The following is a 19,176-nucleotide window of genomic DNA, read 5'->3' as shown; positions in this document are numbered from 1 at the left end:
CGGTACATCCAAACCGTCATCGAACCCATCGTTCTACCATTCCTAGACCGGCAAGGGAACGTGCTGTTCCAACAGGACAATGCACGTCCGCATGTATCCCGTGCCACCCAACGTGCTCTAGAAGGTGTAAGTCAACTACCCTGGCCAGCAAGATCTCCGGATCTGTCCCCCATTGTGCATGTTTGGGACTGGATGAAGCGTCGTCTCACGCGGTCTGCACGTCCAGCACGAACGCTGGTCCAACTGAGGCGCCAGGTGGAAATGGCATGGCAAGCCGTTCCACAGGACTACATCCAGCATCTCTACGATCGTCTCCATGGGAGAATAGCAGCCTGCATTGCTGCGAAAGGTGGATATACACTGTACTAGTGCCGACATTGTGCATGCTCTGTTGCCTGTGTCTATGTGCCTGTGGTTCTGTCAGTGTGATCATGTGATGTATCTGACCCCAGGAATGTGTCAATAAAGTTTCCCCTTCCTGGGACAATGAATTCACGGTGTTCTTATTTCAATTTCCAGGAGTGTATATACTGCTAACTCGTTTCACCCTTTTTTGTCATCTTTAGAACAATAAGTACGTGTCTGCTGATGTGTATAAATCTCACACACATCAAAAAAAGTTTTGCATCACCCCGGTTCCCAGAACTCCTGAAGACAGACGTTGACTGTGGATACTCCATCACAGACACAGTCCCTTTGACTGTTCAGAGATGTCACTAAACCCGCCCAAAGATGTAAACAACCATGCATGACCAGCGCCTAGTAGACGGAGGGGGTCCGACAGCCGATCACTTCCAATCATTCCACCAGGAAGGAGGTACATGGCACGTATTGTCTGTAGTTCAAGCATGCCTAGAGGATCAATACCGCGGTTCGATCGCGTCCCCATTGTTACTTTATGCCAGGAAGGGCTCTCAATAAGGGAAGTGTCCAGGCGTCTCCGAGTGAATCAAAGCGATGTTGTTCCGACATGGAGGAGATACAGAGAGACAGGAACTGTCGAGGACAGATTAGATTAGATTAGTTTTCGTTCCATAGATCCGTGCTGAGGAGATCCTCGTGGATGTGCAACATGTCAATTTTTTTAAGCTGAAACAACAATAGTAATAGTATGAATATATACAATACATCATTTGTTTCTATTACAAAATTCGTCAATGGAGTAGAAGGAGTTGGCCACTAGTAAGTCTTTCAGGCTCCTTTTAAACTGATCTTTATTTGTAACTAAATTTTTTATGTTTACTGGCAAATTATTGAAGATGAGTGTTCCTGAGTAGTGGACCCCTTTTTGAACTAAAGTAAGTGCTTTTAAGTCCTTGTGCAGATCATTTTTGTTCCTGGTATTGTATGTATGAACTGAGCTGTTTTTTTTGTTGTAAAAAGAGATATATTATTTAGAACAAATTTAATTAATGAGTAAATATACTGAGAGGCAGTAGTTAGTATACCCAGTTCTTTGAAGAGGTTTCTACAGGACGTCCGTGAATTTACTCCACAAATAATACGTATTACATGCTTTTGGACTCTGAAAACTTTTGATTGACTTGAAGAGTTACCCCAAAATATTATACCATATGACATTATGGAATGAAAGTAGGCAGAGTATGCAAGTTTTTTCATTTTTATGTCACCTATGTCTGCTAACACTCGAATTGCAAATACAGATTTGTTAAGGCATTTCTGCAGTTCTGTGGTGTGCATCGCTCAGGCCGCCCAAGGGCTACTACTGCAGTGAATGACCGCTACCTACGGATTATGGTTCGGAGGAACCCTGACAGCAACGCCACCACGTTGAATAATGCTTTTCGTGCAGCCACAGGACGTCGTGTTACCACTCAAACTGTGCGCAACAGGCTGCATGATGCGCAACTTCCCTCCCGACGTCCATGGCGAGGTCCATCTTTGCAACCACGACACAATTCAGTGCGGTACAGACGGGCCCAACAACATGCCGAAAGGAGTGCTCAGGATTGCCACCATGTTCTCTTCACTGATGAGAGTCGCATATGGCCTTAGACATACTGTCCAGCGAGTGCAGCAAGGTTCCCTGCTGTTAGGCCGACGTACGCCGCTGGTGGTGGTTATTGAAGGCGCCTTTACGGCTGTACGATACGTGAATGCCATACTCCAACCGATAGTGCAACCATATCAGCAGCATATTGGCGAGGCATTCATCTTCACGGACGACAATTCGTGCCCCCATCGGGCACATCTTGTGAATGACTTCCTTCAGGATAACGACATCGCTCGACTAGAGTGGCTAGCATGTTCTCCAGACATGAACCCTATCGAACATGCCTGGGATAGATTGAAAAGGGCTGTTTATGGACGACGTGACCCACCAAGCACTCTGCGGGATCTACGCCGAATCGGGACAATCCTGGACCAACAGTGCCTTGATGAACTTGCGGATAGTATGCCACGACGAATAGAGGTATGCATCAATGCAGGAGGACCTGCTACTGGGTATTAGAGGTACCGGTGTGTACAGCAATGTGGACCACCATCTCTGAAGGTCTCGCTGTATGGTGGTACAACATGCAATGCGTGGTTTTCATGAGCAATAAAAATGGCGGAAATGAAGTTTATGTTGATCTCTATTCCAATTTTCTGTACAGGTTCCGGAACTCTCCGAACCGAGGTGATGCAAAACATTTTTGATGTGTCTACGAAGTCTTTCGCGACGTATTTCTTGAGTAAAAATCTCTCGGTGTACATGCCGCGTCATATCAGGATAAAACTCCAAGCTTTCGACCACTACCTCCATGGTCGTCGTCAGGGCTAAAACTGACTGTCGTTAACTAGCGAGGTTCCCACTTTTATATGCGAAGGACGGCTTCTGATTGGCTGGAATACGTCAGCGATATGGCGCTAGTGAAGTGGTGCCCACTACTTCCATAGATGTAGTTGCTATCCCGCGTTGCTTGCAGCGCCATCCCTTGAATCAGGAGGTAAAGTGCGAGAAGTTTTTCTCTGCGATTTTTCTTTATCCAGTGCACTCTTCCAAGTGTTGCTAAGTGCATAGCCGTTGTCTCTATTAAAGTTATTATCGCTAAGTCTAATTTCGACTGCTTCCCGGATCACAGAGTCCCAGTAATTCGAAGTGTGGGCTATTACTCTGGTTTCTTCAAATAAAATCTTATGCTTGTTAAGCAGGCTATGTTCAGCCACCGCTGATTTTTCCAAATACCTGTATTTCAGGTGGCGTTGGTGCTCGATGCAGCGGTCGGCAACGGTTCTTACAGACTGGCCCACGTAATTCTTGCCGCATTCGCAAGGAATAGTATAAATTCCCGGCACTCTTAAGCCGAGACTATCTTTGACTGGTCTCAACATTTCCTTAATTTTCCTAGGTGGTCGGAAAACTGGTTTTATTCCTTGCCTCTTCAGGACTCTGGCTATCTTGCTCGTTGTAGCACCGCAAAAAGGAAGCCGCGCTATGTGTTGGTCCTCTTCTTGTATGTGGCCGGCATCGTGTCTTACTTTCTTGGACAATACTGATTTAATTTCACCGGCAGAATAACCATTCCTCTTGAAAACTGTCGTCAAATGGTTAATCTCGGGACCGAGGTGGTCCTTGTCGGAAATAGTCCTGGCTCTGTGTACTAAAGTATTCAGCATAGCTCTCTTCTGAGACAGATGATGGAAGCTATGGCTATGCAGATATAAGTCTGTATGGGTTCCAACCCATGTATGATCCAAAGGAGTCGGAAAAACCGTTCGCTAATACTCGTAAAGCACGTGTTTACATACGCGGAATATCGTGACATGACATTTACTTAAGGGTTTTGTAATGAAAATGTTATTGTTACTTGTAAAGAATCCTGGAGATGGTTTTCTAATCTTTGAGCATCGGATTGTTTACTCCATGTTTTCAACATTTTTCTCAGTACGCATGTTCATTCTGAACGAGCACTTGAACAAAATGTGAATGAAACAAAACCAATTCCTCAGTGCCTAGAACAAGCAGCAAACACAAATGTATAGTGAACATTACATCAATGTGAATATTGTTTTTTATAATCAGCAGCTGCAACACCTTCAGCCAAAGAATCAAAACAATCAGAATAGTTTCTAACCGCTAATTTATTCAGTTCATACTATATACCGATGAAGTTACATCCAAAAACTTAAATCCAAATTACATTGTGAAGTTATTTTCGACAGAGCCTCACTGTAAATGTCAGGCATCCTGTTATTGACAGTCGACTGAATGGGTGTGTTTTACAGAATCCAACTTAGGACATGATACATAAAGCAAGATGAGTTCCCTGTTTTGGTATTATATTGCTAAAATTATAGAAAAAGACCAAACTTTGTATACAGCAGGCAGATTCAAATGACTGTAGAGTACACAAAACTTTTTTCTTTCTTATGAAAAAGTTTCACAAGACAGAATAACAGAATAGCACGGAGAGCTGCAGTTCTCTTAATATAGGAGCGTCCAACTGCAAAATAAATTATGACTGCAGCAGCAAGTTTGTACAGTCAAGAAAAACTGAGCGAAGAAAATATTTTCTGTCCCCATTAGTTACGGACAGGACTTGAATGACACTAAATTGTAGGTTGGAACCTTTGAAAACATCATAAGAAGTGAGAGGGTGTAGAAGCCTTCTTTAGTTACTTAGGGCTGGTTAGTGAACAGGAGATGATTGTTATCATACTAGGAGGTATTCTGGATTAAAAATGTATTGTTTAAACATGCAAAAATTTAACTCACATATGTAGCTTACTGAGAAAAGTGTCTTACAGATGCTTTGCACTTAATAGCTCACTGGCCTAACACCTTCAAAACACAGATGTGTTGATCCAAGGATAGAGCATTAAAGGAACATTCACTCAGGCCCAGACAAAACACTGTAAGCACAGATATGCTGAGGCTCAGCACTGCTCACGAGTCTCAAGAAACTCGTTTCATCTGGCAAGCTAGAGTTTCATGGGTGATATGGTGGAAGCCATATGCAAGTGGAACATACTGCAATGTGGGTATTCCAGCCTGGGTTTCAGAACATCGGAGTGGCAGACTTGAACTGAGGGATCTCAGAAATCTGCTCTAGGTCATGAGGCACGACCAACTTCTTCAGCACCCACATCTTGCTACACAATGATCATGATTGTACTGTATTAGTTTTAGGCCCAACAGTATGGTTACCAGCAACCTTGCAGAATGGACTATATGCTTAATGACAAAAAAACATTTTCTCTCAAGCAGTCTTCTTGGGATAATAGCCCACAAACGCATACTGGGCACTTGACAGACTCTCTGGCATTTACAAGACGGACAATGGTTGCTCATCAATACATGAAAATGGATAAAAAAATCATTCATGGAAGTGTGCATGTCTATGCGAACATTCACGCACTTCTCTCATATTTAAGTAAAACTATAATGTCGTCATGACATAACACTAAATAAAATGAGAATTATCTGATGAAGCAACAGAAAGTTACTCCCTGGTACATGTGGCTGGCTGACTACTTATCAAAACAGTGAAAGATCCAGCCACTGCGGGATGAGTAAAAGTAGGACTACAACTCTATGCACAGATATTATAATGCTTAAATAAAAACCTGAGCCCCAGTTTAAAAATAGATATTAAAACAGAAACTGACTTAGTCAAATTTGTGAATTTAGGCTGAAGTCTGGACACAACAAAGAACATTACAATCTTTTACAAATTCCTCTCATTGTAATTTAAGAGAAATTACTGTCCTCTTGTTAGAATATAACTTGGGATCAAGTAAAATGTGGCACACCAACACTAGTATGCCCCAAGCACTACACACTGGTGGTTTCTAATGTCAGAGGAGGTGCGTATGTGTCAGAGGACAGTGGCCTATTCTCAGTCACATTAAACATTAAAGCCACTTCTTTCCCATCAGTGTGCTTGGAACAATGTTCACCACAGCAAAACAGTTGATTTCATCACTGGTACACATGGTTCTGCTACGTAAATAATAGAGTTGACAAAAACCAATTTTTCCACTTTATTTATAGTCAAATTTAGCACTTAACATTCAAGGTTAAACTAACAAAGTCTTAAGAGGAATTAGCTCAAATTCGATGAGATTTACTACGGATATTTGCAGGGTAGCAAACAAACAAATACCAAATATGAATTAAAAGTCCTCACTTTTCCAGCCACATGATGTGAATAAAATTACACAAGCTTTTGACCAAGCACTCCCTTGCCACTGTCAAGTGGTACGACTGCTAATGGGCCCAATATATACACCACCTGCCGGCTGCAACCGGTGCTTGTGCCATCACCATATTGGGACCCTTGCTATTCATGTCATATATCAATTACCCCCCCCCCCATGAACCATGGACCTTGCTGTTGGTGGGGAGGCTTGCGTGCCTTAGCGATACAGATAGCCGTACCATAGGTGCAACCACAACAGAGTGGTATCTGTTGAGAGGTCAGACAAACGTGTGGTTCCTGAAGAGAGGGGCAGCAACCTTTTCAGTAGTTGCAGGGGCAACAGTCTGGATGATTGACTGATCTGGCCCTGTAACAATAACCAAAACGGCCTTGCTGTGCTGGTACTGCAAACGGCTGAAAGCAAGGGGAAACTACAGCCGTAATTTTTCCCAAGGGCATGCAGCTTTACTGTATGGTTAAATGATGATGGCGTCCTCTTGGGTAAAATATTCCGGAGGTAAAATAGGCCCCCTTCGGATCTCCGGGAGGGGACTACTCAGGAGGACATTGTTATCAGGATGAAGAAAACTGGCGTTCTACGGGTCGGAGCATGGAATGTCAGATCCCTTAATCGGGCAGGTAGGTTAGAAAATTTAAAAAGGGAAATGGATAGGTTAAAGTTAGATATAGTGGGAATGATTGAAGTTCGGTGGCAGGATGAGCAAGACTTCTGGTCTGGTGAATACAGGGTTATAAATATTTAAACTAGCCAATTAAGAACACAATTGATACAAATAAACTTCAGACCCATCTCTCTTTTGTCACTTTATAAAGTATTTGATAGACTGAGCCTTAAGTGCATTTCAATCTATGCAAATCAATTTATTATTACAGAACAGGTACACTTTCACCTTGACAAGTCATGCTGCCATCAAATCCTGAACCTCATGCAACATATAGAAGACAGCTACCAACAAGTGTGGCTGTCACTGCTCTCACCACAGTCTATGATACAATCAATAATAAGAAACTGAAAAAAAAGTATACAGTACCATTAACATTTCTATATTGCCAAAACACATCCGGGCCGCTTATTATAAAATAGACAATTATCACCCTACAAATAAAAGGAGTCCCTGGCAGACCAGAAAAACGGCTTTCTAGGAAGAAATTGGAGTTCCTGCTCCACTGTTGTTCACAAACACAAACACACACACACACACACGCAAAAACCAATGACCTGCCAATCATACTAGACATCAACTCCTATATCTATTTGGCTGATACACCTGTCACCACCCAGGACAAAACTTTCAAAGGGGTGGAAAAGAAACTAATAGCAGCACTCAAGAACTTTGCAGTTTCTTACAACAATAATCATCCTCACAAAAGCCCACACCTGGAAAAACAGGAGTTTGTGCTTTCCATTTACGCAAAGAAAGAACATAGTATAACACTGAATGTATATTGCCTCTCATATTGTGCTTTTGAAGTACCTGGGAGCCAAACTCTATCATACCATTACCTAAAAGGTACACAATACGAGTATAAAAATAAAAGTATGTGCCCAGAACAATACAACATAAAAGCTGAAAACCAGCCAATGGGGTGCACAACCCACAGTCCTTCATACATCTGCTCTATCCGTATGTTTATCCGGTACAGTTTAGGCTGCCCCAGTCTGGTGAAACTCTATTCCTGCGAAACAAGTAGCTGTAGCCCTAAATGACAAATGACAGACCGATCATTACAGTATATCTTTTTTTCCTATCCATATAAATCAGATGTATCAGCTTATGGGTATAGATCCTCCAGGAGTAAGGATAAGAACAGCAACAGAGATTGAGAAACAAAAAGTAAGAGAATTAGAGAAATCCTATGTTTGGACATAATCCTCAGCCAGAGATTAAAATCAAGAAAAATCTTTTTTACAAGGAACCAAATCCAGCCCATTGTCACCCAATAAATGTTGAGTAGAGCTGTGGTGGCACCCTTCTCAATAGGCTCATGGAACAACCTGAAGGAGGAAATTTCTGGGGGTTTCAAACTCTTTTTATACAACATGGAAAGTCCTGAATCATCTAAAGATGGGCATACCACAATGTACAGAAAATCCGAAGAAACAACAGTACATTAGTACTGATGAACATCTTCAATGTAGCGAACTACATGATCCACCACATTGCTAATCTGCAAACATGTGGAACGAACATGCACCTTAGATGACATTGTTACACCGAACAACAAGGCTATTCAAGGTTGCTATTTTATGGATTAATTGTGGAACCTGAACATCGAAAAACCTTGCTGGACACCGTTTCCATTATCACATGACACATTTGAATATTATTTACTACATATGTTTTTAACATGTTGACTTGGTTATATGAGTATTAAGCGAGGTTGATTTAACATTGTAACGTCAATTATAATTCTACTTAATAATTTTATTCTTCCTATTGTATAATGTCTTGGACAAGAATAAATAAAATACCTCATCGACAGGCAGCCCCTGATGACTGCATCATTAACAGAATGGTAAGTGAACATTCCTCAACAAAGTTTACACAAAGTCCCTGAACATGGTGTATTATCCCAACGACATAATAAAATGTACAAGGCAAAGGTCCCGAGTTCGAGTCTCGGTCGGGCACACAGTTTTAATCTGCCAGGAAGTTTCATATCAGCACACACTCCGCTGCAGAGTGAAAATCTCATTCTGGAAACATCCCCCAGGCTGTGGCTAAGCCATGTCTCCGCTATATCCTTTCTTTCAGGAGTGCTAGTTCTGCAAGGTTTCGCAGGAGAGCTTCTGTAAAGTTTGGAAGGTAGGAGATGAGATACTGGCAGAAGTAAAGCTGTGAGTACCGGGCGTGAGTCGTGTTTCAGTAGCTCAGATGGTAGAGCACTTGCCCGCGAAAGGCAAAGGTTCCGAGTTCGAGTCTCGGTCGGGCACACAGTTTTAATCTGCCAGGAAGTTTCATATCGGCGCACACTCCGCTGCAGAGTGAAAATCTCATTCTGGATAATAAAACAGGTTCTGCAGAATTTGCAAGGTAGAGAAAGGAGCCAGTAGGAAGGTCACAGAATTTGTTTGTATGGCTAAACTGTTATGGGAAAAGTTGAAATCCATGTTTAGCACCAGCCCAGCACACAGTTTTAGCTTGCCATATATAATAAATATGGTAAATAATCTGCAAGGCGTATAACAATTCCACCCCACAAACTCTTGTCTCTTTCACATAAATATCTGGAACATAATGCTACGACATAATACAAAGTGGAACAAAAGTTTAAAATAATTTGTACTGTTTTGAAAACGGTGATAGTATATTCACAACATTATAGAGATATGTAGGTCAAGATTTAAGGTATTTTCCATTACCCTCAGCTTGATTGTGTTGGTGTATTGAGGTTGCAATACTGCCTTGACCATTTGCTCTGCTCTTCTCTGACCCTTTTTCTTAAAAGTAGGAGAAGAATTAACTATAGCATAGTTTGCGATCACACTTGGTGGGTCCTTATACTGGGGCTATCTGTTCTTTCTTTCTAATCTCGCCCAACCTGTTCCTCTTTCATACGCAATGGAAGAACGAAGAGTTTTGACGGCTACTGTAGTCTTGTGCACTTTTATAAGTGTGTAACAATAGAAGTAACAATTTTATCTTTTAAGTCCAGGCCAGTAACTGTCTCCTAATTTCTAAGATGAACTTCCCTTTGGCTGACACACACACACACACACACACACACACACACACACACACACAGTGCCTGTTCAAAGCTTGGTGTAGGGAGAAAGAATCTGAATACGAAGTACACAGGATATATTCAGCACCTACCACATGGTGCACAGTGTCATAATGTATCACCCAAAGAAAGGATGTCATGTCTCATATACACCAGCAACCATACAAATTTATTTTTCCACAATAGCTTGCCATGCAACTCACTTTTTTTTAAAAAAAACCATGAACACTTATATGCAACAATTTAGTAGTTTGCTTTTCAAAAAAGTTGGCATGTAATCCCAGGAATCAGCACATTTTCATTTTAACTTTTTTATGACTTCTCAATGTACATGTAAAAACAGCCCGATGGCAGATCCAGCCGCAATTGCTATTCACTTGATCACTGTTCCGTAGATCAAGGAGGAGACTCTTCAAGAATGTGGGACGAGTTGAGCTATACATTACTATGAAACAAAGATATCTTAGAAACTTAATCTGTACAATGTATTAACAATAAACCATCACTATACTACTTAATGCTATTCACATTTATGCCATCTAAATTTAATTGGGTAAATTTTTAGGAAAGCTGCTACTTTGAAAAAAGCTGCTGCCATATCAGTTTTACTATTACCTTCTGCTGCTTGCTTCTACATCTACATTTATACTCCGCAAGCCACCCAACGGTGTGTGGCAGAGGGCACTTTACGTGCCACTGTCATTACCTCCCTTTCCTGTTCCAGTCGCGTATGGTTCACGGGAACAACGACTGCCGGAAAGCCTCCGTGTGTGCTCGAATCTCTCTAATTTTACATTTGTGATCTCCTCAGGAGGTATAAGTAGGGGGAAGCAATATATTCGATATCTCATCCAGAAACGCACCCTCTCGAAACCTGGACAGCAAGCTACACCACGATGCAGAGCTCCTCTGTTGCAGTGTGTGCCACTTGAGTTTGATAAACATCTCTGTAACACTATCACGCTTACCAAATAACCCTGTGACAAAATGTGCCGCTCTTCTTTGGATCTTCTCTACCTCCTCTGTCAACCTGACCTGGTACAGATCCCACACTGATGAGCAATACTCAAGTATAGGTCGAACGAGGGTTTTGTAAGCCACCTCCTTTATTGATGGACTACATTTTATAAGGACTCTCCCAATGAATCTCAACCTGGCACCTGCCTTACCAACAATTAATTTTATATGATCATTCCACTTCAAATCGTTCCATAAGCGTACTCCCAGATATTTTACAGAAGTAACTGCTACCAGTGTTTGTTCCGCTATCATATAATCATACAATAAAGGATCCTTCTTTCTATGTATTCACAATATATTACATTTGTCTATGTTAAGGGTCAGTTGCCACTCCCTGCGCCAAGCGCCTATCTGCTGCAGATCTTCCTGCATTTCGCTGCAATTTTCTAATGCTGTAACTTCTCTGTATACCACAGCATCATCCGCGAAAAGCCGCACGGAACTTCCAACACTATCTACTAGGTCATTTATATATATTGTGAAAAGCAATGGTTTCATAACACTCCCCTGTGGCACGCCAGAGGTTACTTTTAATGTCTCTACATTGAGAACAACATGCTGTGTTCTGTTTGCTAAAAACTCTTCAATCGAGCCACACAGCTGGTCTGATATTCCGTAGGCTCTTACTTTGTTTATCAGGCGACAGTGCGAAACTGTATCGAACACCTTCCGAAAGTCAAGGAAAATGGCATCTACCTGGGAGCCTGTATCTAATATTTTCTGGGTCTCGTGAACAAATAAAGCGAGTTGGGTCTCACACGATCGCTGTTTCCGGAATCCATGTTGATTCCTACAAAGTAGATTCTGGGTTTCCAGAAATGACATGATACGTGAGCAAAAAACATATTCTAAAATTCTACAAGAGATCGATGTCAGAGATATGGGTCTATAGTTTTGCGCATCTGCTCGATGACCCTTCTTGAAGCCTGGGACTACCTGTGCTGTTTTCCAATCATTTGGAACCTTCCATTCCTCTAGAGACTTGCGGTACACGGCTGTTAGAAACGGGGCAAGTTCTTTCACATACTCTGTGTAGAATCGAATTGGTATCCCGTCAGGTCCAGTGGACTTTCCTCTGTTGAGTGATTTCAGTTGCTTTTCTATTCCTTGGACACTTATTTCGATGTCAGCCATTATTTCGTTTGTGCGAGGATTTAGTGAAGGAACTGCAGTGCGGTCTTCCTCTGTGAAACAGCTTTGGAAAGAGGTTTTTAGTATTTCAGCTTTACGCGTGTCATCCTCTGTTTCAATGCCATCATCATCCCAGAGTGTCTGGATATGATGTTTCGAGCCACTTACTGATTCAACCCAAGACCAGAACTTCCTAGGATTTTCTGTCAAGTCGGTACATAGAATTTTACTTTCAAATTCACTGAACGCTTCACGCATAGCCCTCCTTACACTAACTTTGATATCGTTAAGCTTCTGTTTGTCTGAGAGGTTTTGGCTGCATTTAAACTTGCAGTGAAGCTCTCTTTGCTTTCGCAGTAGCTTCCTAACTTTGTTCCTAGCTTTTTCCATAAACACTCAACATTGTCAGTGTCAGTGTCCGATTACATGCTGTAGACACTAAAGGCCTAAACATTAACATAAACACAAACGAAGACTTAAGACTACCCAAGGGGACAGGAGCAGTGCAGTCAAACAAGCCCTGCCTCCCTCTCGCAGCAGCACTGAAATATGTCCATATTCTGCGTTTCTGTGAGAGCACAACTAAGGTCGTCTTGAGCCCGTTACAAACCCACTGAACGCACAACTATAGCCTGAATAATTTGTACTCCATTTTAAGAGAAGCTAATTTCTCAAGTGTCTTACTGTTTATGAGGTCAAGTCTACTGAGCTATGTGCTGTACAGTGATATAATTTTGCAGGTACATTCAGTGCTACATGGGGACACTGTCTGCAAAATAACTTTCAAATTGAGTCACTAGTGAAAAAGTAATAAATTAAATCATCATCCCTGATGCTGAAGGTTCACTGCATAAACAGCAAAAATGTAATAAGCAATAAACTTTTTTCCTTCCACTATTTTGTGGGAAGTGTTAGAGAGAAAAAAATGTTTAGAAATATCTGAAATTGTGTAAAGTTTGTTGGAAGTCACCAAAATTTCTCTTCTCAAATACTGGATGAATATCCTTTGGGTAATTTGAGTGCCGTGAGATCACTACTGTCAGATGTATACACAGTTTCTCACTTTAATACTTCACTTATTGTGTTAAGCATTAAATGAAAGATTATACTTCTTGATAAATAGATTAGGACAGAACTCTAATTCTCAAATTAAGCCAATAATTGTAGAAAATACTGAAAATGAAATTTTTATTGCCCTGGAAGTTATTAAACAGGCAACCTCTGGCTAGGTCAATGCACCATGAATCTGGTCAGGTGTTTAGTAATACAGATGTTACAGAGAAAATAGTTGACACCTCTAAATACCTAGAGCTACTTACAGTACATTTCTACCCGTCATGCAGCTTTATAACAAACACTGCTACTTGCCATGTAGCGAACAGAACTTTTCAATCTCTGAATCTAGATAATCAGATGACTTCAAGAAAAAGTTTTTTCTGCATTAGAAAGAATTTTCAATGTATTGCTTTTAGTAACAAGATACAGTTGCACAATAATAAAACTCATAACAGGTGTTAGTGAAACTCAGTGTGGCTAACACTTAGTGTTCATGAGAACTACAAAACACTGCTATTTACACTGGACAGTACCTGTTCGTTCCCAGAACACAGAGACTGCTTCAAATATTTTGTTCAGTTCATGAGAAGTATCCAAGACTAGTTGTCAGATTTGAGCAGAGACAATGTTAATGAATGCCGTGGTGTCATCTTTTGATGTGTATCTTGACCATTTGGTTGTTAGTTGGTGGAGCAAGTGAATGTGGAAGCAAAAAGCCTTGCTGTGGTGACAGCCTGACCTATAGCTTAGCTCGAGGTCTAGGTTAGGTTGAAAGGTGACCGCCTGGATGCAAACCAATGAAACCAACAAACGTGGAAGTGAAAAACTGGCTAATCTATAGCTTGGCCCATTTTATAAGATTGGCACTGATATATCGTAAGTTCAGTTTTTCAACTACCACTAATGCATTTCATAAATAACTTTGCCAATTTTGGAACAAGTAACAATCAGTTCAAAACCACTACTTGATTACGTAAGTCCATTTTCCAATCAATAATTTCTAAGTATTCTGTTCAGTTTAAAAATAAAGTAAAGTAAAGCTGTTCCCAACACCAAAGACTGGTTCAAATACTGCAGTGCATGACTAGGTATAGACTTACTGGAGGTGGTCCTTAGTATGCCTTGCTTTCCTTTGACTATTGAACGGAACAATAGAGCCAGTTTAGCAGACTCTCTGAATCGCACTACGACACAGTGCTTTCTTTATTACCAGTACCTACAGTGAAAAATAGTAAAAATCCTAGGAACGACTGAGGATTGATCCTTGGACCTTTCGATTTTTAGTCTGATGTTCAATTACTGAACAACATTATCTAATTTTACTGAAACCAGATAGAAATCATACTTTAGAAATTAATTAAAGAAACTATACTAAACCTATGCAATCAACATCTGGCTTCTCATATATATTTATCCTGACTAGTGTTTTACAACTGTTGAGGAGCCTCCCAATTTGCCACAATTTTTTTTTTTTTTTTTATTTTCACCAGTAGCAATTTACCAAAAAATAATATTTTGGAGTGTGTCAACCTAAAGTTGGCTTTTAGTTAGCCAATACACACACTTGAGGATCAGTTAACAACACTGCACTGCCAGACCAATGATGACATTTATACACCTGACATACAAGCCTTAAGAAACTACCAATGGTTGACATCACAAACAAGGCTCTACAGAAATGCAGAGTTTGAAGATAGTAATAACAACATCATCAACACCTTGACCATGTTAAAAATCTGGAAAGTGCAGATCAAAATGTGAAAGTAGATGATTTATTAAAAAAGGGAAAAAAAGTCAATCATGACAACCAACTGTCACCTTGCAAATTAGCCTATGGCTCATTGTGCACCACAGATCAATTTGTCATCACAAGCCCTGTTTAACTGAAACAGCTTTTTGTCATCACATTCAATGGCTTCATCAACTCACAACTAAACACCTCCTTCCAACCTAACTTAGACATCAGGATATGCAACAGTTCATTAGAATATGAAAATTCAAAATATTGTTCTCCTCGACAGATCACCATCTCCACATGATTTAAGCCACCATCCACAAGATGTAAACAACACCGTAAACAAAACATACAACTGACATCTATAACAAACATATAAACAAAAACATTGCTGACATCCTTCACATATGACATCACACTGCATGAATACACTGATGGCTTGTGTTGTTCACTAAACATGATTTCTTTATTTGTGACAGTGTTTTAGTGTCTAGCCTATCTAACATACAAAGATGAAACAGATAGATTGCTACTCACTGTAAAGATGACACACAGAGTTCCAGATGAGCACGATGAAAAGACTGTTATACAATGAGCTTTCAGTCAAAGCCTTTTTTCAGAAAAGAAAGGAACAGACACATTCACACAAGCAGGCACATATCACGTACACACAACTGCTATCTCTGACCATGATGAGGAAAGATCTCTTAAGTTAAAGAGCAAGTCACAACAGACTGGTATAAAATTAATAGTATCATATACAATTTTTTTTACAAAAATTGCACTAAAATACTTGAAATCAAGAGGTCTGTCAAATAAAATAATAGGTCTGTTACATTACAGCAAGCACATCTAAACCGCTTTGAGAAACTACTGTCATTATTAGCTACAAATTTTCAAGGATCAGACTTTGATGCAAGTAACGGAATATCTAACCTCTTGAGCAGCAACCTATAATAAGTTTGTAAACTATCGTCTGCCATTTAATATCGCTTTTGGGCAAGGATTATCCTTTGTGGTTACAGAGAGATGCCAGAATATATCATAGGACCAAAAAGGAGTGAAATTACAATGTTAATAACAGAAGAGGGAAGTGCTAATTCTGTTGGTGAAGCTAGCTGCACTCTGTTTCCACAATAAGTAACTCCCAAGAAAGTATCCATGCTATCCTAAATGGATTACTTGACCCAGTCACATTAAGTTGATCTTTTCTCACGATGGTTCAATGTTGACAACAACCTCCAGAAACTACTACACGCATTGTGGTTCTCATGCACAACGGACAGGTTCTTACAGTTGCTTAGAGTAAGAATTGGTGAGATAGTTAATGAAAAACCTGTTTTCTAAATCATCTCCAAAGTGTACTGCAATGCAAAATACCTGTAAAGCAAAAGCTGTTCAGCCTCGACAAAGTCTACAACAAGTAACTACCAGTCCCAGTCCTTATAAACAAAAGTAATCAGGACGCAAAAAAATCTGTAATTTTCACCTTAGCAACGAACAACTTCGCATGCAGCAGAAAAAGTATAAACGTATAATCTCACATGAGAAAATTGAACATATAGAAAAGTATAAAATACTCGCCTGAAACCTGGTGGATTCGGGAAATTTGAGGCAATCCTGTAGTTTGCACCAGCACTTTCCCACGGTTTTGGTGGCGCAGCCATTTCAGAAAGTTAACACACGACGATACATCAAAAACGTCAAACACATACACATAACACGAACATAATGATAACAGCCACCTGCGATGTTAAGTTTGAGAACCTACTTGTACTTGCGATGCAAAGTCATCTGTGGCAAAGCCGCTGTGGTGGTATGTAATCTGCGAGCGAAAATGACGACACAGTTTTGACAATAGGTTAACAACCAACAGTCAGAGAAGCTGGGACCGAGCGCGCAAGACGTACGCCGTACGCGGGTAGCACCTACAGGGGCGGCAAATTCAGCCAACTCGTAATGTTCAGACTTATTTTAATGTGTGCATATCTGCATGCTACAATTATTATTATTGCAACTATGTCATAAAAACAGAATGTATTTCTAGATCTTGGAATTAAAATACAAAATGTCTGCAAATTCGAATCACTTTAACAACAGCGGGTACTTCCTTTGCAGGAAGAAGAAGAGCCAGCAGCCAGGTGTCAGTTCATTGTCCAGGGGAAATCTCTTGACATCTCGCCCTGTGCATTTGACTGATGAGATATTGTTCTCTATGCACTTGTTGTGAGCTGTCTTCACGCGACGCAAGTCGCACATTGACCGTTGATTGTTCGTTGATACGAGCTAGTCTAGCAATTGAGATGTCACTCGTTTTTCAGTGACAGTACTTCATTCTCTTTCAACTAATTAATTAACGTCATAAGCATACTATAAATGATTACTCCATAACTTTTATAAAAAAAAACAGCGGGAGAAAGAAGCATAAATATGGTATGTACAGTTTTCTTTTTCAGTTTTTCTAATTGATAATACTTTATTGTCCCTGTTTTAACAGATTACTTATTGTAAACAGTATCTATACAATCCATTACTCCTTTAGACAACCCTCGGCTGGGTGCAATACATGTACCATCACCTTTGAGTACAGCTCACATGCAAGATTAAAAATTAACTCTTCACTCAACACCTCTTCACAGCGATCATATCTTTAAAACTGATGTTAGCTGGTATGTGTCATTTACACCCCAATGAGTCACAGTGTCATAGAAGTAATTTTACACATCAATAACACAGATAATTTTTAAATTAATGTAGCCACCTTGTTCTCATTTTAAAGAAGAAGACTGAAACTTTGTGCCAGTAACCATTCAACTTTTTTGGCAAACTAATATCATTAAATTCACACTCAAAAATATAACCAAGGTTTTCCTACTTTTCGAATTAGATCTCTGTCCATAAATAGGATAATATATCCAACCCAATCATACAGTGCTTAACCAGAATGCATTCACTGCTCATCGACCACCTCATTTTATGCGATCTTATAATGTATACAGTAGTAATGGGAGAGAGATGGTTCAAAGGTGGCTTAGTGGTTTTATAATTATATCCCATCGATTTGTGCCGAAATGTGATGTACGCAAGGATAATTAATGAAAGTGTACCACCACATAATGTAACAATCTGTCATTATTACAGCCTCCTTTCCTTTAATTTAGCATACACTGTGTTTTAAATGGCTTAGTGGTTTTGTAATTATATCCCATCGATTTGTGCCGAAATGTGATGTACGCAAGGATAATTAATGAAAGTGTACCACCATATAATGTTACAATCTGTCATTATTACAGCCCCCTTTCCTTTAATTTAGCATGCACTGTGTTTTAAATGAATGATTTTATCGAGCATAGTCTATTTACTCAGATAAATGTAAATAATAATCTGCTCAGAAAATTCGTTTTAAGGTACTGACACTGTCCAGCAAGGACATTACAGATTTTGTTTCCATGTAAAAATAAAGAAAATCACTGGAGAGACGACAATGTTGAAAGAGTTTGTTGTGATTCGCTATTATTGGGAAACAAATTAGTATCACATTCAATGAGACAATTCAGTGCTTTAGTCATGGAGTGGACACCCCACAGACAAATTCTGCAGCCACTGTATTTCATTGTACTGCACATGGGTTAGATCAAACAGAAGGAGAGCGACTGTACTAATTTACTCTTGTCCACAGCGGCAGCAGACAGCTTGTGATTTGCTCCTAATTACAATTTGTGCATGTGTGTACTACGAGATACATTCATGTTACAATACCTTCGATTGTTTTCCTCAGAAATTGAAACAGATAGAAACATACAGTTTGTTTTTTAAAAAAACGGGTGCACTCACTTTGAATGTACAACAGAGATGGCAGCACTGTATGGGCCACAGAGCTCTAGAAGCAACAGCGAGAGTGAGGATGGTTTTGGATACTGAAAATGGGGCTTAGGTTCAGGGTTGAGAAACGACATCTTTGACTCATCCACTGTCACAATCGATCAAATGTAATTCCCATTCATGTCGTCATCGTTGCCTGACAACATGCCATACATGCAGCCTTCTGGTCTTTCATCAGCAGTCATGGCATCCAACTGGAGAATACTGCAGATCTTCAAGCAGGATTGTGTACACTCATCCTATGACAACAACAACTCTGGAGGAATGTGTTCCACTCTCATTCAGTGTTCCTACAAAACAACTTTCTTCACTCACTTGACCATGTCATCAAACAGGTTGGCGTGTGACCGAAATTGTCTTGGTTTGTTGTCACATGATACTCTGCTGCCAGCCGTTGTGGCCGAGCGGTTCTAGGCGCTTCAGTTTGGAACCGCTACGGTCGCAGGTTCGAATCCAGCC

The 19,176-nt window shown here is 40.3% G+C and overlaps 1 protein-coding gene across 2 annotated transcripts in view; it reads right to left on the bottom strand.

Moving 5' to 3' along the window:
* Positions 1-16,638, bottom strand: part of LOC126194715 (probable peroxisomal membrane protein PEX13) — a 96,125-nt gene extending 79,487 nt beyond the window's left edge. For both annotated transcript variants that reach the window (XM_049932959.1, XM_049932960.1), the window contains exon 1: positions 16,420-16,638. In XM_049932959.1, coding sequence (XP_049788916.1) covers positions 16,420-16,502 — 83 coding nt within the window. In that variant the 5' untranslated portion in view covers positions 16,503-16,638. The remainder of the gene's footprint in view (positions 1-16,419) is intronic.
* Positions 16,639-19,176: the final 2,538 nt, after the last annotated feature.

Source organism: Schistocerca nitens, chromosome 7 (genome assembly GCF_023898315.1).
Source record: "Schistocerca nitens isolate TAMUIC-IGC-003100 chromosome 7, iqSchNite1.1, whole genome shotgun sequence".
Taxonomy (NCBI): domain Eukaryota; kingdom Metazoa; phylum Arthropoda; class Insecta; order Orthoptera; family Acrididae; genus Schistocerca; species Schistocerca nitens.
Note: the sequence above shows the minus strand (reverse complement) of the source record. Positions and strands in the feature narration are given on the sequence as shown.